The sequence below is a fragment of the Hermetia illucens genome, chromosome 1 (genome assembly GCF_905115235.1).
Source record: "Hermetia illucens chromosome 1, iHerIll2.2.curated.20191125, whole genome shotgun sequence".
Taxonomy (NCBI): Eukaryota; Metazoa; Arthropoda; class Insecta; order Diptera; family Stratiomyidae; genus Hermetia; species Hermetia illucens.
In genome coordinates, this window is record NC_051849.1 from 220,512,388 (window position 1) to 220,536,141 (window position 23,754).

The 23,754-nt window shown below is 44.9% G+C and overlaps 2 protein-coding genes across 2 annotated transcripts; one reads left to right on the forward strand and one right to left on the reverse strand.

The window, feature by feature from the left end:
• Nucleotides 1-315: 315 nt before the first annotated feature.
• LOC119661501 (zinc finger protein 853) lies at nt 316-23,272 on the reverse strand. Its single transcript, XM_038070868.1, has 11 exons — nt 23,132-23,272; nt 8,866-8,973; nt 8,606-8,704; nt 8,289-8,540; nt 8,056-8,220; nt 7,895-7,993; nt 7,284-7,634; nt 6,801-7,212; nt 1,354-2,091; nt 990-1,273; nt 316-885 (listed from the first exon to the last, which is right to left on the reverse strand). Exons 2-11 carry the CDS (start codon nt 8,929-8,931, stop codon nt 748-750), a joined length of 2,604 nt encoding a protein of 867 aa, XP_037926796.1. The 5' UTR covers nt 8,932-8,973; nt 23,132-23,272; the 3' UTR covers nt 316-747.
• Nucleotides 15,781-18,232, forward strand: LOC119661502 (mitochondrial import receptor subunit TOM40 homolog 1-like). The gene is made up of 2 exons (XM_038070869.1): nt 15,781-16,289; nt 17,513-18,232. The coding sequence occupies exons 1-2, from the start codon at nt 15,866-15,868 to the stop codon at nt 18,151-18,153; spliced, it is 1,065 nt and encodes a 354-aa protein (XP_037926797.1). The 5' UTR covers nt 15,781-15,865; the 3' UTR covers nt 18,154-18,232.
• Nucleotides 23,273-23,754: the final 482 nt, after the last annotated feature.

The window sequence follows — 23,754 nt, forward strand, 5'->3', positions numbered from 1 at the left end:
CACACTTTTTTATTCTTGTGAAAGGTGGGATGGGGTTCGTCAGCAGCTCTATTTAAACACAGGGGATCTCTCTCCAGACAACATTGTGGAAGAGATGCTGAGGGCTGCTGACAGGTGGAACCGTGTTGCCCATTACGTTCGGGCCCTTCTCGTTGCTAAGGAGATAGAACTCGACCGGTGGAGGAGCCGGATGGCAGGGGGCTCCTTGAACTGACAGTTCCCTTCCTCCTCTCCCCTCCCGTTGGTGAAAGGAATTCCCTGATTTGAAGGCTCCGCAATGGGGGAGAGTTCGGGGGCTGGCCCGAAGTAATGTGACAAACGGTTCCAGGCTGACGATGGGGAGGTGTTTAGTTGGATAGTCCGACGACCTACCGAATCGGGAGTCCAACACTGTGTGCGTAAATCCATTCACCTACCCTACCCCCAAAAAAAAAAGATCGCAACTACATGGCTCCAATCATTCTTAAAATGCATAATTCTGCTGTAACTGATTGTACATTGTAACTCCCCAACTATAATCACTTGATATGGTCATTTTTGGATACCAAAAGTGGTTCCCGAAATGATATATGATGATTTTATCCCCTCAAACAAGTCTCTCTCGCCATTTGGAACTTACAATTGCTCATTACACCGACACTAGTTTATTTCGTTGTTGAATTCTATCCACTTGCGCGTTTAACCAAATGTTGAGCCTCTTTATGTATAGTTGTAAAATTATCACTTGGTTCGCAACCGGTATCTTCGTCAGTAGCGATCAACTACTTCCGTTTTGAATATCTCGACAGCTCCATCTGAATATATTATTGTTCCATTGTTAGTTGCACCATTCGCTTGAACTGCTTGTTCAATTTTCACCAATGATTGATGTGTGGTTGGGTTTAACTGAAGAGATAAAAACAGAGAGTTAAATGGGTTATACACAAGAATGGAGCCAATCTGAATTAAATTATATCTTATCAATTAATATCTGCAAGAAGAAAACCTACATCATCGTGAAGTAAACTCAAATCCATCAGGATATTTGGCTCGGCCTTAATTTGTTGCATATCTACTGACGATGATGTGCTTGGCTTTGGCATGAATTGGATAATCTGCTCATTGGTTGGCTTTAAAATTACTTTTTTGCTAATATCAGTCTTAGATGATGATGCAGTCACTCCTTCGCCTCCTTTTTTCTTCTTTTCTCGTCCATGAATGTTTGTATGCCTCTTGAGGTCTCCACTTACACGGAATTTCTTCCCACATATGGAACAAGCATAGGGTTTTTCGCCTGTTTGGATAAAACCATATTTTTAATGTTCAAATATGTACTATTGTGGACAAGATAACTGTGATATTAGCATTACTAACCTGTATGAACTTTCCTGTGGTTCTGTAGATACGAACTGGCGCGAAACGATTTCGGACAGAACTCACATTTATAGTTTCGCTCGCTGGTGTGAATCCGTCTATGAATTACCAGAGAATACCGCCTGGCGAATGCTTTCCCGCAAAATTCACATTGGAAATTGCGTTCATTTGTGTGAATCGATATCGTATGATACTTTAAATCGCCCCATTGTCGAAATGCCCGCTTGCAAATCTCACATTCGTAGGGTTTCGCACCCGAATGTAGACGCATATGAACCTTAAGAGCACTTTGTGCAAAAAAACTTTTCCCGCAAATATCACACTGATGTGGACGCTCGCCCGTATGCGACAGTTCATGATACTTAAAGGCGTTGGAGGAATTAAAAACTTTATCACATTGCGTACATTTCCGGCGTTGCTTTTTGTATTTCTCATCGTCGTCCCCAGATAAACCGTCGTCGTCCAGCAAATCACTTTCAGAGAACTCATCATCAATCGGTTTTGGTTTTGGTTTGGGCTTACGAACGCGATTCGTTCGTTTCGGAAGCAGTTTCTGACTATTGTCTTCCGCAGAATGATTTTCGATGAGCATCGTGTCAATTTCACTTTCAGTCGGCATCGTATCCTGATCATCTACAATGGTAGCAGCTTCTTCAGAGACTTCATAGGCTTCTTGAGGTATAATATGAGTACCGTCGGGTGTTAGTTTCTGTACATTATCTTCCACGGGAAGGATTACTGAAATGGTTAATTGAAGTTGAATAAAAAATATATGAGACAAATATTCTTGAAATTAATTCCGCTACATCTAAAAAGGGAGCGGTCGGAGTCAGAAACAACACTAGGAGTGGGTCATAATTCGAAAACTCCCTTCAAAAACTCACGGGGCAAAGATATGCTGGAGGTAAGACCTGGTGAATCAACGACGTCCAACAAGACCCCCAGGGAAGCGCTCGTTCATTTGAAAATGACGATGCTCAAAGAGTGCCCGGAGCAAACTAACTACAGAACTAGTCAAGATAGTTCACAAAGTTATTCTCCCTGAGGTGCCAAGGAGACATCCCTCACATGGTGGCGAGTCCTGGAAGACTTCTCGGCAAGTTATCACCAGTACATCGCGTTCGAAGTGGTTAACACGACTTACCGGCGTGCACTAACCCGAGGCTCCTCCTGTCTGTGGAATGTCATAAGAGTGAACACCGGGAAGTTCGTCGAAGTTCTTAAAGCAGGCAAAGCTACGTTGGAGGGCGAACCGGGGGGTGGTAGCGTTGCTGCGAACACTGTCATAAATTCAGTGATGAACCTGATAACGACAGCATGTGAGGCTTCCATGCCCCGGAGGAGCCCAAGCCGTAACAAGTCTTCTATGTACTCATAGATGGCAGAAATTGCCGACCTATGGAGGGAGTGTAATAAGCTCCGCCGTTTGGTACAACGTTTACACGCCAACAAGGAGGCATTCGCTATAAAGGCAAAGTATAGATCAGCAAAAAGGAGACTCCGCAGTGCGATAAATAAAGCCAAAACTCGAGGCTGGCCGAACCTGATCAACGAGGTTAATGAGGACCCATGGGAACTTGGCTACAAGCTTGTCCACCGGAAAAAAACCCGCAAAGCTGCATACTAAGTACCGACCAAATGGACCGCATTGTACGGGCATTATTCTCCAGACATCCCGCATAGGTTGATGTCAATAGTGCAGCAAGCCTCGAAGATTGCCCCTTTTTCACAATGAAAGAGCTCGAAGAAGCGGTTCTCACTATGAAAAACAAGAAAGGTGTTCCGTCAACGGTCAGACTTGCTGCTTTCGGCGTTCGACGCTTGCTTCAAGGAGGGCGTTTTTCCTTGTCGCTGAAAGGTGACCAAACTCGCGCTGATTAACAAGGGAAAAGGAGACCCGGAGCTGTCGTCTGCATACTGACCGCTGTGTATGCTTGACACGGCCGGGCAAGTGCTCGAGAAGCTCATCAGGAGTAGACTCGCTGAAGCAATCTGTGCTGCCGGAGACTTATCTTCAAGGAAGCTCGGGTTCAGAACTGGGAGATCCACAGTGAATGCTGTTATGGAGGTCGTGGATGCGGTTCATCAAGCCGAGGCAAACAGCCGCCGATCTCGATGGATAGTGCTCCTCATAACGCTTGATGTCAGAAATGCCTTCACTTCCGTAAGATGGACAGATATGCTAGGCACATTAGGAAACTCATTCCACGTGCCAAGCTATCTGTTGCAGATATTGAGGGATTATCTGAAAGACCGCTCCTTGATCGATGTCACCCTAGAGAACCAGAGGAGGATGGACATCATGTTGGGAATAGCACATGGATCCATCCTAGGGCCGGACCCCTGGAACGCTCCCTAACATAGTCTGCTGAGACTCGATATGCCCGAAGAATCGCGCCTGGTCGGTTATGCAGATGATATTGCGGCACTTTTTGCCGGACGCACTGTTGAACAAGCGCAAAGCAGACTTGGCATATTGATGCGACGGGTAAGCGACGGGACTGCTCATGGCTTCAGTCTTGCGCTGGAAAATACTGAAGTAGTCATCTTGACCAGAAAGAGAATGTCCCATATCGATTGGCGGGTTGACTATAGAGTCAAAACCAGCGGTTAAATACCTTGTTTTAATGCTCGTCTCGAAGATGAGCTTCTTTGAGTAAATCAAAGCAGCGGACAGGGCTGCAGCTGGAGTCTCGACCTTAAGTCGGCTAATGGCGAATGTTGGGGGCCCTATATCTGCTAGTAGACGTCTCCTTATGGAAGCAACGCAGTCGATTATGCGCTATGGCGCGGAGGTATAGACCGATGCTCTTGACAAAGAGGAGCATCGTAGGCGCCGTGTTCAACTGCAGAGACAGGGAACTTTGCGAGTAGGGTCTGCTTATTCCACCGCCTCAGAACCAGGCGTGATGGTGATCCCGTTGCCTTCCTTACCAAGGAGTGTAAAGCTATCTACCGCCGTAAGGGGGAAACTTAAGACAGGTGGTTGCCCGTGGAGAACGTCAACGCACCCTTACCGAGTGGCAAATCTCTTGGCGAAATGAGCCAAGAGGCAGATGGACTGCGCGGCTCTTCGACAATTTACAACCATGGCAGAACCGAACGCACGATGGGATTGATTACTTCCTTACTCAAGTTCTAACCGGGCATGGAGGTTTTCAGTCTTACCTGCACAGGATTGGGAAGGCGCGATCTCCTAATTGTGTGTTCTGCAATGGAGTGGCGGATAACGCTGAACACAACTTTTTCTCTTGTGAAAGATGAGATGGCTTTCGTCAGCAGATTTTTAGAGGAACAGAGGAGTTCTCTCGCGACAACATTGTCAGCGATATGCTGAATAGCGCTGGTAGCTGGAATCGTATTTCGCATTGTTTGGGCTTTTTTTAGTGCGAAGAAATTGAACTCGACCGACAGAGGGACCGGATGGCAAGGGGTTCTCTGAACTAACACTCCCTTCCTCTTCTCCCTTCGGCTAGCCCGAAGTAATGTGTCAAACGGTTTCAGGCTAGTTCTCTGATGACAGGGAGGTGTTTAGTTGGCTGTCCCACAGCGTGCTGTTGCGGGAGTTCAACACTCTGTGCGTAAACGCATTCTCCTCCACTACTCCAAACAAAAAAAAATTGTTTTCAAAGCTCTGCCGAGACTCTAAGTTTAGGACTCAATAGTTAGAAACGATTGGAATTCCTGAGGTTATCTTCCCATATCCATCCATATGAAAAGCCAGATACTACTTCACATAGATGAAACGAGGGCACACACACTTCGTGTTCCTAACTCTAACAAAAAAAAAGTCCTTCATGCAAATCTTCAGGTAATGTGCCCAACTGGTGGGGTTAATATTAATGTTTTTCCATTCAAATTGTTGGTAAAGATTAAATTTTCAATTCCATCCCCACGGGAAGTTGAGTGATAGGGGAGGTCCCCTTCGTCAGTTACCGTATGCAATCTCGTGGCGATCACCCGAGGGGTGTCTGCTACACGTTTTTGGCGAGCCTAGAAAGGAGGACCTTCGCTTTCCCCTGCATATTTTTTCTACACTCATCCGGAGGGCCTCCTATTTACCGGCGGACCCTCACGGTCTATTTCGCCTTTTGTCTTTCAGGTTTTCTGGTCGTCTTCGACCACTCAGGATGTTTTTCTGGCCATCGACTAATCCCACTTATATCATTACAAACGGCGCCCAACGTCGGGCCGGAAATTTCCTAGGTTCATAGCCCAACATTTGGTTCGGAGTCTTGAATCAGTGGAAGATAGTCTATTCCGGCTCCCCACTTCGTTTTTGTGTGCCGAATATTGTTTCCGATTCGGCTCCACGTGGACTTGACTTCATCTTTCAAGTTTTAAATTGCATGTTTTTCCCCCAAAAGCAAGTGCCCCTATGTCCTATGCCGCATTCCTTCGGTTGGTTATCTTATACTCTGCGACGGGGAGCAATTCAATGGATGTTTCTCCGTCTGTTTTTTTTTTTTGGATAGTTTTCCTGCACACATGATGCAAACAAGTTTTGGAATTGGGGTGGACGATGTGCTGATCATCCGTGACTTCCATGGCATTCTTCAATATAATGGCCTCAGGATGCCAGGTAGGAGCGAAACCTCAAAGACCGCTCCTCATTGCATATCTGAGCCAGGGAAAGCATCGATTGAGGATGTGGTTCGTTGCGGATCTTCCCTATCAATCACGTCACTTGAGTGGCGAGCTCCTGTGACAATGCGCGCTTAGGAGCGGAAACATAAGCATAAGCATCAATTGGAGCTGATTGACATTGAATCTTGGCGGAGATCAGGAATACTGTAGGGGAGCGAGACAAAGGATGCACCACTCGGTTCAAAGCCGAATCAAGGTCGGAATACGTTCTCCACATCTTTTATATGTATTGAAGCTTGTTTTACTCTGCGCAATCGGGAATCTTATGTGTAAATTGAGGCGATAAGTTAAAAATCATTAAAAATTCGAATACCTTCCACGATTGATTTGGCACTTAGCTAGAAAACTTTTATACCAAATGCAATCACACGCACTAACTCCTTCAGGACACCAAAAAAAACGAAAACCAATATTTCAACGTGAATGAAACTGCGCCTTTGAGTGAAAGACCCCGTCCACAGGGCACCATCTTTTTTGTCCCATAAAAACTCGAGGTTTGCAAGGCAGTTTCACTTCCTGTGCATAGTTTTCTTACTGTAGATGCTTGTAACTGGCACTTGATGAATGAACATTAAACCGAGGGTCCATAGAAGGAAAATGGCTAATTTTTGTGTGATCCATATTTTAGTTTTGTCAGTTGAGAAAAACAAATGATGTAGATAAATAAAAGCCAATAATTTTTTGAAGAGCTGTAAACAGATGCGCACAAAACATAACTCCCAAGATTTGCAGAGTAATTATTCGAAAGGTAAGCTAAGGTACATGAAATTACATGATCCGAAAAATGATAAAATACTTACTCTCTTGATTATCACCACCTTTATCCAAATTATTCTTGAAAAACATAGAAAAATTGTCCACGGACGAGTTCAGATTCTGATTGTTTTCATCCGATTTATAAACAATATTCCCATTTAATGAATTGCTGCTGTACCAATCGTTTCCGTCATTCGAATCATTCCCAACAGATTCTTGTACTTTGTCCACCACGCCTCTGATGCCCTCCAACATATCTTCAGTATCACTGAATTCTACTTCATCAATTCGCAATTCGTCCCGATGGGACGTCATATCCTGTGAGGTATCTTGCACGTTGTGGTTCTTCAGTGTGACCTCATTTTGCTGTTCTAACTTGTCATCCATAGCCGACTTTGAAAAATCTGTGAATTCAATATTGTCTGCCTCATTCGAGTGGTTTAAGACAAGATTTTCCTGCGGAAAGAACGAAAGAGTTTTAGCTGGCACGCGATTTTTCAGAAAATTAGAAATCTAAAGCAACGCACCTCATTGCTAATAGAATCTTTCGTTGGCATCGACGAAACATTAGTTACAACTGATTGCGGTTCGTAATGGCCCTTCAAATGTGCAAAAAATTCTAGTTGTGAGGTACAAACAATCGCGCATAATTGACACGAAAATTGTTGTTGTGGAGGGATGAACTGATTCTCGACTTCTTGTATTGGATTTTGTTGAATATCCTGATATATTACAGTTTGACGGATCGGTGGAGGAGCTGCCTCTATTCGGTCGATGTTTTTTAATTTCTTCGAGATTCGTTTTTTATGTGGAAGACTCTTTTTAGTTAGTGGACGTTGGCGATTATCGATCTCTTCATCCATGTTAATTTCGTTCACCTATAAAATGATTTGGGAGTCTTTTCAGGATTCTGCATCAAAATAAGGTGAAAGAGAATAATACAAGAAAGTTCTCATGGAAGGGTCGTTTAAAACTTATTCCGTTGCACTGCTCTCTCCCTTATCTCAGTTAAAATGACTAATTCTTTCTTTCACAGTTATTTATGACGATGAATATACCAACCCTTTATTTTTGGCCACCCATACGTCTATTTCTCAAAATAAACAGACTCGGTTTGATCAAAAGATAGCACACATACCTGAAATATTTGAATATCAGACGATGCACTCACGACGGAATTCTTACGCTGCCGAGCTAACCTTCGAATAGGGGTCAATGGTGGAAGTGGTGGGTTCGCCTTTAAATGCATTGAATTTAATCCATTATGTGAAAAGGTAAACTATTAAAAAGGATACTCACCTGAGGTGGTGTTTGAACGTGAGCTGGCTTTTGCTGTTGGTAAATTTTGAAATGAGAATCATTGATCGTCTCACTCTGCAGAACCTGCTGCTGCTGATTGGTCACCGCACTGAAGTTATGATGACTTATTTGTTCTGTTTTATCGTGACCGGACAATGTTAAATCCTAAATTACACAGAACATTATAGAAAAAATTCTTTTCTGCAAGATTTTCATGTTAGATTTGAACCCACCTTATTTGAAACTATAACTTGGGTTTCATTTCCGATTTTTATATGACATGGTTTGTTGACCAGTTGCAAAAGGGCCGCTGTCAACCTCCTATCCTGATCATCATTTCCACTTCCTCCCCCTTGGAATGCTAGGTCGGCGTTCACCGCATCAGCAATGATCTGCTGGGTTTGTTGTTCCCCCTCACCATTTGGTATAAAATCGACTATGAACCCATTTGGAAACTGCGCAATATACTCCGGATTAAGGAGGGTCTACATGAAAAAGGACAATGGTAAGACAATTTTTGTTGTTTTATTCTTCAACAATTAATATTTACATGATCAATATACTCCTGGTCCCGAGGTACAGTTATGAAGTGCAATGAGCCATTTTCAATCCCGCGCATAGCATTAAGGCTCGTTATTTTACCTATTTCCTGCAGTTAGGAGAAACGAGACAACAAAAAAATGGTATGGATTATCATATTTGCTCTGGAGAAGTTGGCAGAGCTTTATTGCCGAAAAGTACAGTAAACTAATTCGAGTATTATTTGCTTTTAGTGCTTAGAAATGATAGAATAATGCAGAGATTACGAACCTGATCATGTTCCCCATTCGTTATTTCGAAATGCTCAAGCATTTGCCGGTTCATTTGATTATCCATTGAGCAAAGTTAATTTTAATGCTTTTATAGGTTTTTTTGGAACTGAAAAAAGAACAGGATTTAATAAAAATATGGGCGTAGAATAAATTCAGAATATGGGAAGATAGTCTCATTTCATTTATATTTAATATCCCAAGTCTGCGAAGCAACCTTAAGAAGGCCATTCGGAGAAGCAAGCGGGAATGCTACCAGAAGCTCTGCATGGAGGCGAATACGAATCCGTGGGGTACAGCCTACCAAGTTGTAATGAAGAAGATCCGCGCGCGAAAATTACCTCAAGTGACATACCCACGGCTCTTGTTGCAAATAATTAGAACTCTTTTCCCGCAGCAGGAGCAGGACGAAAGAGAACCCGAGCTGGCAGCTCAGCAGGACGTCTTCTCGATCCCTGATGTTACCAAAGAGGAACTTTGGAAAATCTGCAGACGTATTGGGGACAGCAAGGGGACGGAATTCCGAACAGGGCTCTGAAGGTGGCGGTCAAAGCCAGACCAAGGTGGTTCGCAAGCACATTCGAATCGTGCATGGCGGAAGGAGTGTTTCCCGCCCAGTAGAAGAGGCAGAAGCTGGTGTTGCTACCGAAGCCCCGAAAAACACCCGGCGTGCCCTCTTCATATCGCCCTATTTGTCTCTTAGACACTATGGGGAAGATATTGGAGAGGGTGATATACAACAGGCTGCTCCCGTTCATCGAGCTTGCCGGTGGTCTTTCAGAGCGGCAATATGGGTTTCGGCGAGCCCGTTCTACGGTCGATGCAATAGCAAAGGTCGTGGAATTGGCTCGAAATGCAATGGCCATGGGCAAATGCTGTGCTCTGGTGGCGCTGGACGTCAAAAATGCTTTTAACTCAGCCAACTAGGGCTGGATTAAGGGCGCTTTGGCCAAGCTGGATGTTCCTAGCTACTTGGCTCGGCTCATCGAGAGTTACTTTTCGGACAGACTTCTCTGGTACGAGACGGACGACGGGCCGAAGGAGTACATTGTGACAGCAGGTGTGCCTCAAGGTTCTGTATTGGGACCGCTGCTGTGGAACATAATGTACGACGCAGTGCTTGGCCTTCGCGTGCCGGAGAAGACAACGCTGATTGGTTTTGCGGACGACCTGGCGGTAGTTGCAATTGCAAAGCATCCCGAGGACGTGGAGCTTTATGCAAATGAAGCCATTCATACCATCAAGTCATGGTTACGAATGGCCAAGCTGGACCTGGCGGACGAAAAGACGGAGGCGGTCCTCATTACCAACCGTAGGAAGGACAACACGGTTACCATCCAGGTTGGTAATCGTGAGGTCGTCTCAAAATCGGTTGTCAAATACCTGGGGGTGATGATCGATGGCAAGCTGAGTTTCAAGGGACACTTGGATTATGCGCGAGAGAAGGCAGCAAATGCCAGCTCATCCCTTGCAAGGATAATGCCTAACGTGGGGGGGCCGAAGTATAGTCGCAGGCTACTCATCGCGGGAGTGGTGAGGTCGATCCTGCTATACGCGGCCCCTGTCTGGGCGGGAGCGTTGAACCACGCTGTCAACCAGAGGAAGCTAAGTTCGGCATACCGGCCAATTGCGCTAAGGGTGTGCAGCGCATTTAGGACGGCGTCGACGGAGGCAGTGTGTGTCATCGCAGGAATGATCCTTATAGATCTTCTAGCGAGCGAGGCACACTGGCTCTACGAAAAACGGAAGGCAAATCCGGCCGAGGTGAATGCGGATTTCCGAAAAGTCATCAGGAGAGAGTTGTGTGGCAAGTGGCAACAACGATGGGATAACTCCGACAAGGGCAGGTGGACCCATAAATTGATCCCGTGTATCGAGAAATGGGTAAACCGAAAGTACGGAGAATTGAATTACCACCTGACACAGTTCCTTACGGGACACGGTGGCTATAGGAAGTACTTGCATCGCTTCGAGTTGGACGAGTCTCCCAACTGTCCTGAGTGCGGTGCTACACCCGAGGACCCGGGGCACGTTATGTTCCATTGTCCCAGATTTCTGCAGCAGAAAAGGAGGTTGAACAGCATCTTAGGGGCGGACATCGAGCCCTCCAACCTGGTGGAAGAGATGCTGAAGTCGGAGGAAAACTGGATGGCGGTAAATGAGGCAGTAACCGTGGTGCAGACAAAACTTCTGGAGTTGGATCGAGCTCGGAAGGCGGCGCGACAGAGACGTGACATGGACGAGCTGGTATAGCGAACCAGAGCCTCCTCCGATAAGTAATACTTCACAGTGGTCCCGCGGGGTGGGACGGAAGAGTGGGGGTGGTTTTAGTGGGTGCGAATCCCACACACTGCTGCAACCTGGCGCAGCAGCGTCTTTCTAAGATTTCCACCTCCATCCATAAAAAAAAAAAATATCCCATGTGGTTAACATATATTAATTGCACCCTACTTACTGCATCATTCCCATAGCTTTCACTTTATGTACTAATATGTGTAAAATTTACATTAAGTTAAGCTTAATACAGCTTATATTCAAACGGCCTGCTCAATGGCGTCACTAGGGGCCTCTACCAAAAGAAAACTCCGCCCGGGTATGTCCTAAGTCGACTTCTTTTGAAAGATGAAAGTGGACCCTGAATTAATGGCTTGCGCAATAGTGTGAGCCGTATCACGTAAAGACAGAAAGGAGATCTAGAATTCAACAGATCTAGAAGAAGACAACGGATAGTTTTCACATCTTCGTGGAAAAGACGTAGGGTAAGCAAGCTGAAAAAAAGTCTGAAAGACAGGAGACAACAAACGAATAACCTAGTTGAAGTTACTTTGCGGAAGATATCTGGGGTGCGCCAAGAGGTCATGAAGGTCCCGGGGGTTTAACGTGAGTACCTGCCATGTAGACATAATCCCACGGCCTTCTTTGGACGCAGATTGATTTGACGACCACCGTCAGTACCCTATCGTGGCTAGCATGGTAATACTGATTTATGAAGTGCAGGCTCAGGATTGATACCAATGGATGCGAGGCCTATCTAACACCGCTACCGCAGCTAATGGGTATGGCGCCCGAGTTGTACACCGCAACTCCACACTCGAGGTCACAAGGAGCTCTGCCCGCGATACGCGCATTATTACAAATACCATGACGTTCTCACAAGGAGACCAAACACAAATAACCAGACAGAGAGCATATCTCCTGGAACACAAGTTTTCAGTGGACCCGGTTTCCATGGTACCAGGTAACATCGAAGTCGATGGTAAACGACCAAAAGGCAGGCCGAGAGAACGGTGGCTTGATACGCTGGATGGGGATTTAAAAGCCTCAAGATTGTAATCAGATCAGACATTCGATAGAGCTAAATGGCGAAACCGATCACGACGAGCCGACCCCGAACGAACGGGACAAAGGCTGAAGAAAAAGAATAGGTAACCTTCGTGGCAAGAGCCAGATGAGTCCCTTGGATCCGACGCGATCTTCCAGTACTACACGTGCTGAAAATACAATTCAATCCTAGCGATATAAAATGAAATGCCAAAAGATGTGAAAGGTATTTGGAGGTACCCAGAGCACTATTATTGATTTACCAGCGGAAGCGACGTTTAAGTAGATCATTGCGGACCAGATATACATATAAAGGGTAATGCCATGTATAAACATGGAAAAAATATCTGTAATAGTTCTCGACACGCTTTGATTTTAGCCACTTTGCAGAAGCATGTGCTAACCAACATAATATGTCAGAGAGCGCGTGCGTAGAAAAGGGCCAAATCATCAACGGCTTCACCAGGTATCCAGAAGAAGAAAAAAAGTAGCGCTTTTAACGGAATACTGCTCCTTAAACTACCACATGGAAAAAATCGGAGTGGCGGTCAGAGCCATATGCAGCCAATCTAAAGAAGAAGAGACGGCCCTGCACTTCATAAGGAGGTGTCCGACCTCCTCAGACCTCACCTGGATGTATCGGAGATAAAAATGCTCCGTTAACTGTTAAGCCCAGGCCCAAGTGGCTCATAAGTATATATGAATCTTGCGTCGTGGAAGGAGTATTTCCCGCTCAGTGGGAGAAGCAGAGGTTGATCTTGCTACCGAAAACTCAAAAATTCCGCGGGTATGATCTTCACATTTTACCCTATTCTGTTTTCTACCCAAAGTATGGGTATCAATCCGGTTTTATGGTTGTTGATATTTAGCTCAAAATTGGAGCATACTAGATGTCAGATTGGTTTTCGTCCCTCCAGCTCAGGTTGGCTTGGAAGTATTTTTGCTCCATTAATTGGTTCTGAATACTTAGGTTGGATATCGAGGGGGTTACTGACTATGAAAGTTTTGGACTATGATCGATGAGACATTCCGAAAAGTGGTGGAAATGGACCGTGCAGTTCCACTGAAACATTCAGCCAACATGAGCTCGTGTGCCTATAGGCTCGGGAATATGGGTCAGTTTCGCTGACTTCTCTTACGTCATACACAAAAATTTATGTGTTTGGGTATCATGGTGCGTTCATTTCGCCCCACGATGAATCTGAAATCCAAGAATGTTGCGAAAACTGTGAAAAAATATAAGAGAAGACGCGAAGTTAAAATAGAGAGGAAAAAATAGCGGATCGTCTGAGTGCTTGAAGCTAGAAAACTCGTGCTCGTGTCATGATCGAAGGGGGAAATTCACGATAAATCGTTTCCTTATCTAACGCCTTTTTTTCGTGTACGATAGAATGCTTCATTTCGTTTGCCAGGGAAAGTAACGCAAAATCGATCATTACATACTTGACAATGATGAGTGATGATAAGCTAACTTGAGCTCTTAGACTATTCGCGGAGGCTAGCTCATCTCTAATAAGGATCATGCCTACTGCCGGGATAGGGGAAGAGTTGCAAGGCTGGTGAAGTCCACCCTGCTATATGCGGCTGCTTCCTTGGCAGTAGTAATGAATAACGCTATGAACGTAGAACGAAGCTGTTCCGGGTAATTTCAAAAAGATGGAAGCGAAGCAAGAGGTGCTACTTCAAACAACTCTCCGGAGAGCAGGATATAAACACATGAGAAAGCGAATACCGGGGAGAGATCCAAAGATCAGGCAACTCCACAAATTCCATGTCCCGGTCTTCTACTGTAAATTGTTCAAGATTTGTTTTCCCAAGAGAACATACTGCATAATAGTCTCCGGAGTCTTTTAAATGTAGCTGTAATATCCCCAGTGACGATTAAGGAAATACTGAAGAATTCCAGCAGGCTGGGAAACAACAAAGCACTGGGTCTTGACGGTATATAAACAAAGCCCTTAAGCTGGCTGTTAAGTCGAGGCCGGACATATTTGTAGAACTGTTTGAAGTATGCTTGGTGGATAGAATAGAGATATGGAAACGTCAAAGGCTAGTGTTGTTGCCTTAACTTGGTACACCATCTTCTGTAAACCTATATGTCTATTGGACACTGGTGAAAATGCTGGAGTGAATAATGTATAAAAGACTGCTCCCGGGTGTAGTCTGGGAGGCTTAACAGACCGATAATTCGGCTTCCGTATGGGCAGATCAACCGTCGATGGCATCCAACTGGTTACGGGCGAAGCGATGTACAGAACTTGGAACTTTATGAGGAAGCCAGGCGGCGATTGGTACACCCAGCTACTTAACTGCCCTTGTGGATAGGTAGAGAGATCTGGAACCAGGGAATACATTGTCTCGACGGGTGTACTACAGTGCTGTGTGCTTGGATCACTATTGTGGAATATCGTGTATAATGATATCCTTAGGCAGACCCTGCCTAAAATGGAGCGATGGCGTGGGTCAGGACACCAGACAGCTTTTAGGGATATCGAATTGGTGGACCTCGGCGCAAAACCGGGATGTCTGGAGTTCCTTATTAAGGCAGGCCTAGACCGGATACCGGTTGTTGCGCCGTTGATGATAATGATGATGATAACCTTAACATTCCAGTTGCTAGCGAGCCCCTATAATAGTGGGTTAGGTCGATGACATAGCAGAGATTATCGTTGCATTTCGCAGTTGTAGAGTTATATTCATTCACAGGTCTGACATTTGCGGTGAGCAAAACGGGTGCTAATATCTGAATGGGGAACCAAATCATCAATTTAAAAGCAGCAATCGAGTACATTAGAGTGACGATTGGTGCGAAGTTAGAGTTCGAGTAGAATTTAAAACATGCTTGCATTAAGGCGTCTGATGCCAGCATGGCCCTGGCAAGCATGATGTCGGTATGGCTCTGGCAAGGATGATGTCATGCTGGGGACGCGCTGCACACGTAGGCTGCAAACAGTTAAGAGTTGTGAGCTCTATACTGTTTGCGCAGCGTCCGTTTGGGCAACTGCCCTGCATACCTAACTGTTCCAGCTGCGACGATATTCCGAAGAACCCGGGCATGTTTTCGTCCATTGTCCTGGATTCACAGAAGAAAGGAAGGGTCTATGGGAGACATTGGTAACTCCAAAAAGTGTAATCAGAAAAATGCTTGCGGCTCAAGTGAACTGGAATGCGGTTCAGCGGATTCAATGCAGCTTGAGAAAGGTGCGGTTACGAATGAAATCGATGGGTGAAGAGAGAGGCTAGAGTTATGTCCATCTCGCAACGTAATATTCTGCGCTGGTTCCGCGGGAAAGAGGACAGAATTTAGAAGGTGGATTTAGTAAGTAAAAATCCCACACGGGTTTATAGTTGTTTCTAGAGCTTACGAAAGCCAGTCGGCCGCTTAGATAATAATAATTCGTTTTCAAATCTAGCGACCTTTGGGACTGAATATTAACGAATTAATGGCAAAGAAATGAAAGTGGGTGTTACAAAATAAGGGAAAACATGTTTTATTAAATCATGTCGTTAACGTCTCCAAAAGAAACCAAATTCGTATCAAAATCTGTTAACACCAACAGAACAAATAAAATTAATTTTTGATCTAGTAGTCATTCCCACAAAAAGTCGTTTTTAATTGACGTATAACTGTGTGAGGATATCTTTATATTAATTGGCACACAGTAAACTAGGCAAGAATAATGGGAAACTCGTTAAAATCCGCACCAAAAGAACAAAATCATGCCAGTTATCGAAAGTTTCATCTTGAAAATCTCGAATACAATCCTTCAAGCTCTCAGACGCCATCACCATATCTACTTTCAAGTGGTGCGTATCTATCTTCTACGGATAGATCACGAGAAGATTTACAACAAAATTTCGATGAAATCTATAAATTGGATAATCCCGGCACGGTTGAGGATATTCACAAGGAGTGCAAGGATGTGATGCCTGTTTTCTTTGAAGGTGCCCGCGTGATTTTCACAAGATGTTTGAGTAATCACTTTCAAATCTCACATACGCTACGATTGCTTTCGGAACGTGGATCGAGTTGTTATCGTTTTGGTGCAACATATGTGGGCGGAAAGGGAACCAGCATACAGGATTCATATCCAATATTTCTGGGTAAGTGGTAGTTACCTAATTTCGTAGTTGGTTCATTTATTTAGTTAAATCTATGCAATGGTAGATAGTAGATGCCAGCTCCTTCAATAAGTATCTTCGAAATAGGCCGTCTTTAGACCTGAGCAGCAAAGCTCACAAGTTCCCTTGCTGCTGCCAGTTACTCTTGTGGAGAACATAGAGAGTGGTTTGGGATTCTCTCATCTAGATCGGGTTTATCAATTTTTACTTTATGCCTCGACTATTAGCATTAACCCAAGGTACTTAAGTCGTACACTTCCGAGGTTGCTTTTATTGATAGTAACTGTATCGGTTTCGGTGGGTTCGGTCGTTAGAAATGCTGCTTTCTTAAGATTAAGCCAAGAAAAGAATGAAGGGAAGTCACAGGAGTCACAGTTAATGGCTTTTTGTGTCGGGTTTTCTCACTGATGACAGAGAGTTGAATATTATTATTAATAGATTTTTAAGGTATTTGTATCTCAGATTGAATCTGATTAAAACTGAATTTTTGACCACCGCCCCCTGAAACAAATACAATCACTGTCAGATGATGACCTGCCCAGAACTGAGCGATTTAAATACCCCGGGTCAACACGCATTACCGCAACCTGGATGAAGACGCGTTCCACAACTGATGTTCTGTGTGATCGACGTATCAACGAACGTCTCAAATCTAAAATTTACCGCAATGTCGTCCGCCCTGTCGCCCTCTATGCTTCTGAGTGTTGGCCGACTATAAAAGACAATGGACGGCGTCTTGCGGTAATGGAGACGAAGATGTTGCGTTGGATTAGTGGCGTGACACGTTCTGATCACATCCGAAATGAGGATATTCGCGATCGATATGGGGTTGCACCAATTGTGGAAAAATTGCGAGAGTAGTGTCTTCGATGGTATGGTCACTTGTCAAGATTGGTCTGAACAAGGTGGCTTGATACGCTGGATGACTGCATTCATATCAGGCATTTGATAGGGCCGAATGGTGAAACCGATCACGACCAGCCGACCCCGCTTGTGAGCGGGACAAAGGCTGAAGGAAAAGAAGAGGTATCTGTATCTGAATAACTTCAAGGTGTAGTAAATAAAAGCATCAATTTACTGGATTCAATTAATTCACTATAGGTCACTGATGATTATTTTCGTTCTTCTCCATTGACCTGCGTAAGCATTTCCATATCCAAATCCCTGAGATAAAAATAATATTGATCAATGTCTTGAAATTTCAGGTGAAATTGAAAAGTCCGGTAATATGCAGGCGAACATCTTGCATGGTATCAACAACAAAATTCGGGTGAAGACCGGCGTCGAATACTCCGGGAGCCATGTCATAAATTGCCAAATTGTGACGGATTACATAGGTGAAGCATTCTCTGCCTCCCTCGGTCTATCTAACATTAATTTAAAAAACTCATCGGGAATTGTCGTTTGCCAATACTTACAATCATTAACCAGAAACCTGGCCCTTGGCGGGGAATTAGGCTACCAGTACAATCCATTCTTACCGTCTGGATATTTAACCATATTTAACTTGGCATCGCGCTACAAAAGTGATTCGAGCATTGTGTCGGCCATTATTGGTGGAAGTGGACTTCATATATCGTATTTTAAACAGGCAAGCCATCAGCTCAAGATTGGCGTAGAATTCAGCAGTAACTTCGAGGTTCGCGGGACATGCACTGCAATTGGCTATCAGATTGATTTGCCGAAAGCCGACTTAGTTTTTCGGGGAACTGTTGATACGAATTGCAATGTATGTTCGGTGTTAGAGAAGCGTCTGAAACCGATGCCATTTTCGTTTTCGCTAAGCGGATTATTGAATCAGAAGACTGGACAATTTAAGATGGGTTGCGGTTTCATTATTGGTTAAGTGTGTAGTCAGTCACGTGAAATTGTAGATATGTACTTTCATTTGCATAAAAATATATTTTGTGCTGCTAATTTTAAAATTTCTTTTTCTTCTGTCCAATTCGAAATGAGTGGACTAGATCCGGTGAAGAAGAATTGGATGAACAGAGCAACATACAGGATGTACTACTCTAAAAAACTAACATCAGCTTACTTTATTTAAACCAGCCTATTATTTAGAGTACTTTTTATGGGGCTTCGTATGGTGAATGTGGCAGTTTCCGGAGGGCATCAGTCCTCGCCAAAACAAGGGTGCAAGCTTCAAGTTCCCCAAGATGTTTTCCGCTGGCTGCATGTGATGAGATGGCGGACGTGGCTTTAATTTAGGAATGGCCTCTCGAAGCAGGCGCAGGAATCCGGTCTTTCCAAGGCCGTTTCTTTTGTCGAGAACCAGATCGCCAGGGATTCGAAGCTACTTTCCGTACACCAGCTTAGCAATGCTAGCAGCAAACTCTTCGCGGACGGCTGCACGGAAGCCAAGCAGAACGAAAGGCAAGACTTCCGACCAGGACGGCTCATCGTATGCCATTATGGCTGCCTTCAGTGTCCGATGCCAACGTTTTAGCATCCCATTGAACTGCACATTGTAAGCAGCTGTCCGCTGACGTTCAAATCACCTATTCCGCGAAATCCACTTACATGAACGTGCTGTTAAGTTCTTCAGATATATTGCCTCCACTCACCGCGTAAACCGATCAAAGGTCGTGAGGCAATATTTGTAGCCATGCGAGTCTCACAAAGAGCCTATAGTGTTTGGTGTGAAAGTGTCTTTTCGACCTAGAAAATACACCTACTTCCTTCCTAGCATGTCTAGTGACTTTACACCTTTGGCATGCGATGCAGTCTCTAGCCCAAGAATTCACGTCCTTGTTCATGGACGGCCAGAAATACTTGCTGGAGACTAACCGATTCGTTGTCCAAATGTCAGGATGCGCAAAATCGTGCACCGAGCGAAACACTTCCTTAAAAAAAGCAGCCGGAATATATGGCCTAGATCCCTTTTCAGAGATCCCGCAATGGATAGAGAAATGTGAGCCGAAGATAGGGAACTTCTTCAACTTGTATTTGCAGTCCGAGTGCAGCCTCTGAAGAACTGCGTCATCCTTCTGGGCCACAGCGATTGTCGAAAAATTTTGAATGTCCGATGTGAACTGGCTGATGTAAGCTAAGTGCCGCTGTTGGCGAGCGGACGCTTCGTGGGGCTTTTGCCATAAGGCAAAAGTCAGAGGCTTATGGTCCGTGAACAAGGTGAACGGCCTACCTTCAAGGAAATATCAGAAGTGATTAATACAGTGGAGATGACAAACTGCTGGAAGATCTGCATATATCCTGCTTAAGTAGTTGTTCAATGTCTTTTCGTGCAAAGGCAAGTTTCTGTGGTGGAGGAAACTCTTTCGAGAAGATTAGGGAACCAGTAGCGTTGATGCGATGCTGGACATCATACTTAACTGGCTGAGAGAAACTACATTCGGTAGTAATGTTGCGATATTTTTTGAAAGAGCGCGCGAATGCGTGGATCGGCAACATCCTCAAAAATAATGGAAAAAGTATTGTTGATAGAGCAGGTTGAAATATTTTCTCCACTTCGGGTAAAGGTCACCGCGTCTGTCAATTTTTTGGAGTCGCTTTAAAAATATATGGAGTGGTACATTAAGGGGCTTTACTCGCAAACCTACGGTGGTACCAGCCACCATGGAGTGTGAAGTGGACAGCGGCGCGCGGCTACCCGAACACCCATTTCACGAGGCGACCGTTGAACGAGTTCGGGACCACTCTCTCGAACGCAAAGCATCTACCGCCGCCGCTAGTGTGGCCACATTGTTTGTAAGCGCGGCCAATTGTCTCCGAAATTTCATCACGTCGGCAAATTGGCGGGACACCTCCGCGACTACGGTGCGCGCGTTCATCTTAGCCGCAGTTGCGACCAACACTTCAAGAGAACCACCGTCTGCACACACTAGGATGGCCTGCATGTCCTCTGGCTGTAGATGAAGCCAGAAGGACTTTGAGCTTCGCGCCGACCTTGTCCCCAGCCTGCTGTATTTTCCGAAGCAGCTGGCTGGGCGTGTGGCCGCAAAGCCTTAAATTTGTCAGCAAGTGATTCAAGCTATCTCACTTACGAACAAGCGTCTGATGAGCTGGTCCTTCAGTCAGGCGTAGAGGCGCTCACTCAGCACGTCAGCAGCGAGTGCGACGGACGCCTCGTCTACGCCGATTAACGCGTGTTTGAATTTAGTGGCGACCGTGGTGACGCCCGCCAGCGCTAATTGTGCCTTCAATTGGAAAAACCACGCCCCCCGAGTTTCGCCGCCAAAACGGTGGCACCCTAACCGAAACGGATAAATAAATTTCTCTAAAATTGCTTTGTTCAGTACTTCATTCGTTTGCAGTTGAGGGGGAAATGTGATGTTCGATTGTAGGTTTGGCGGCAGCTCCGGAATTGATGGTCCCGAAGCTGCTAAGCTTGTGACAGGTTGCTGAGATTCCGGAATCGACGGTAGCCTTGATCACCTTGCCACCGCTGGGGTCCTAGAAATTAGCAGCCTTGTTTACGTCGACAGCGAGGGTCTGTCGCCCATCACGATTGACGAATGACCTAATGGAGGAAAATCCTAGAGGTAGTCGACGCAATAAGGTTTGGTTGGGACGAGGATGACGGTGATAGTGGATGGTTGGTTGGTTGTGGAACAATAAAAGGACTTTCTTGAGCAAAATTTTAAGCTGTAATTACTTGCTCTGAATGCGAAGTGGATCCATAAGTTGTATGGAAGCTTAAATTGCTGATCGTCTGATTTCTTTGGTGGCTTTAAAAATCAATTGAGCCGACAAGGCCTACTTCACACGACAACGATTACTCCGTGTGAAGTAGTTCCGTCTTCCTTGATGAACACCGATAGAAATACCAAGCGGTTTCGATATGCCTGACACACTACGAACTTTACTTTTCGGATCGTGGCAGACCAATTTAACCGAGGGCACAAGTGTTACCGCAGAGGATAGCAGACGAGTGTGGCAAATGAAACCATATAAGTAAAGATTCAATTTGAAATTAAGTGAATAGTTGTCTAGGCTCAGGTCAAGTAGGCCCGGGATCTATAGCTCGTTATGATTCAGTGACATGTTATGTTGGTGAATCAATAAAAACAGAGCAAGCAACATGCATCTGCTTCCGGCCAAGCTCCTTCCGAAGTAGATGAAGGCAGCATCTGAAGAGTTGCATCTGTCCTAAACGAAGCTGTCAGCTATTTTTTATTCAGCTTAAAGGAACATTTTTCCTACTGGAGATCTCGTCATTATTTTAGACAACTATAATTGTGTTCGTATAGCTGAGTGGTTAGAGGACAAGGCCATCGTATGGAAGGTCGCGGTTGAAATCTCACTGGTGGCTGTGGAATTTGTATCGTGATTTGACGTAGGATACCAGTCGACTCAGCTGTGAATGAGTACCTGAATCAAATCAGGGTAATAATCTGGGGCGAACGCAATGCTGACTACATTGCCTCCTATAGGGTACTGTAATCCTGTAGCATACCGTCATGGGCTTGAATGAAGTGCTCCAACACACTTCAAGGCCCTGATCCGATTGGATTGCTGTGCCAACGATTATTATTATTATTCTGTTAAGGGAAAGTCGCACCGCGTCCTTGAAGAACCAATGTGCCCCTTTTACTGGTTATAGTGTACCTATTGATCATAGTATCTCAAGCAGGCCTGTAACCGTTAGGAACTTTAGTATGTTCCCCACTTCCAGAAGTTTCAGCTTTGCATCTGGTATTAAGTGTTCTCCCAGATGTATCGACCTACTTTGCACAAGTGCCGGACACTGTCCCAGGACGTGCATAGAGGTTTCGTCCTCCTCCTCACAGAACCTGCAGGCAGTGTCCGTAGATATCCCTAGCTTCCCTAGGTGGTAGTTCAGCCGACAATGACCAGTGAGAATTCCCACTATGATTCGGAGGTTCTTTTTGGTGAGGTTTAAGCAATCCTTTGTGCGCATGGGTTCGTATCCCCGAATAGGCACCCTGGACTGCTCCATCCCTGGTAGGTCCGCCCAGTATAGTTCCCTCAACCGTTCTTCTTCATTTCTTAGATTCATAGCCATGAAAACGTTTCCGATTCCACAGAAGGGTTCTGGCCCGTGTAAAGGCGTCCCTGCTCCCTTCTTGGCTAGTTCGTCCGCTGCCTCGTTGCCTTCCAACCCAGCATGGCCTGGAACCAAAAGTATCCAGACCTTGTTGGACGAGTCGAGTGAATTCAGTCTCTCAAGGCAGTCCCAGTTTAGAGTTCACCTGGTTGGACCTAAGTGCCTTGATCGCTGCTTGGCTATCGGTGAGAATAGCTATGTTCTGCCCCATGTAGTTCCTTTGCAGATTAAAGGAGGCACATTTGTCTATGGCGTATATTTCCGCCTGGTGCTGGTGCCAACTGTTTCCGTGAAAGTGTGAATAACAACAAATGTACAAGCATAAAGTCAATATGCTTCCCAGACCGTAATATTCGTCAAGGAATGAGACGGGAAGCCCGCGTCGCATGTTGATAGATACGCGACTATCGGAATTCAGGGCAAATTTGTATCTTCAAAGAATAGATCATTTCCACCCCTTCGCTGTTGATAAACCTACGATCCCATTCGCATATACGTGAGTACCGACGCATTGTTGCAAGATTACCCAAAGCTTAAAGCCATTTGCAGTTGAAAACTATCCTGAAATAACAAAGAGCACAATAATGTCCAGAGGAAACGACCCAAAGGCGAGGATCCTTCCTGTTACCGCCAAGTCCTACAATGCCCGTAATTTCTTTATTTGTCAAATGGCAAGTCCACTCCAGGCATTTTGACAGCTTCCCTTCTCATCAATGGAGCCAAGGTCACTCGCTGTTGTGAATTTTTCTACTACACCAAAATTGATACGCGCAAAGCACTGATTGCACCCACTTACACTTTTATCCGCATCGGGATCGACATGAGCAACACTCAATTATGCATTTTTAAATAAAAACAAGGACACAAAACAAGTTATTTGTAATAATTTACATCGAATCGAATAAAAACTGACAACGCTGCTTGCAATGGCGGATACACTCTCTTGTACTGCGATTCTCGTACTGCATGTGAGTCGGCAATTGGATTGTCAGAGGCTGGCGGGGTTGATAGCTTAGGCGGTGCGTTTGAAATTTACGGCAAATCCTTAGAGCTAATTTTTGGTTTAAGTTTTAGGATTCATAATATGATTAGGTATTGGGAACTTAATTGTAGACAAACAAGTTGAAGACCGGAATCCAGACACATCAGATATGAAAAGATTTGTAATTTTCCTAAATGAGGAATGCGTAGTTAGTTAGTTAGTTTAGTTAACTGGGGGGCGATCCATCTTCCGTGACTGACCCGTCGGTGAAGATTATTAGGTCTGTAATCTGAAAAGACTCATGGCCACTTGTCGACCATTCCTCTCTTTCGGTGATTACGACAGTGTATGTCTTTTCAAAGACGAATCTGGAAACCATATGATCGATCGGCATCAGGGCTACCGGATGTTTTTCAAGGAATTTCCAGATAGACGCA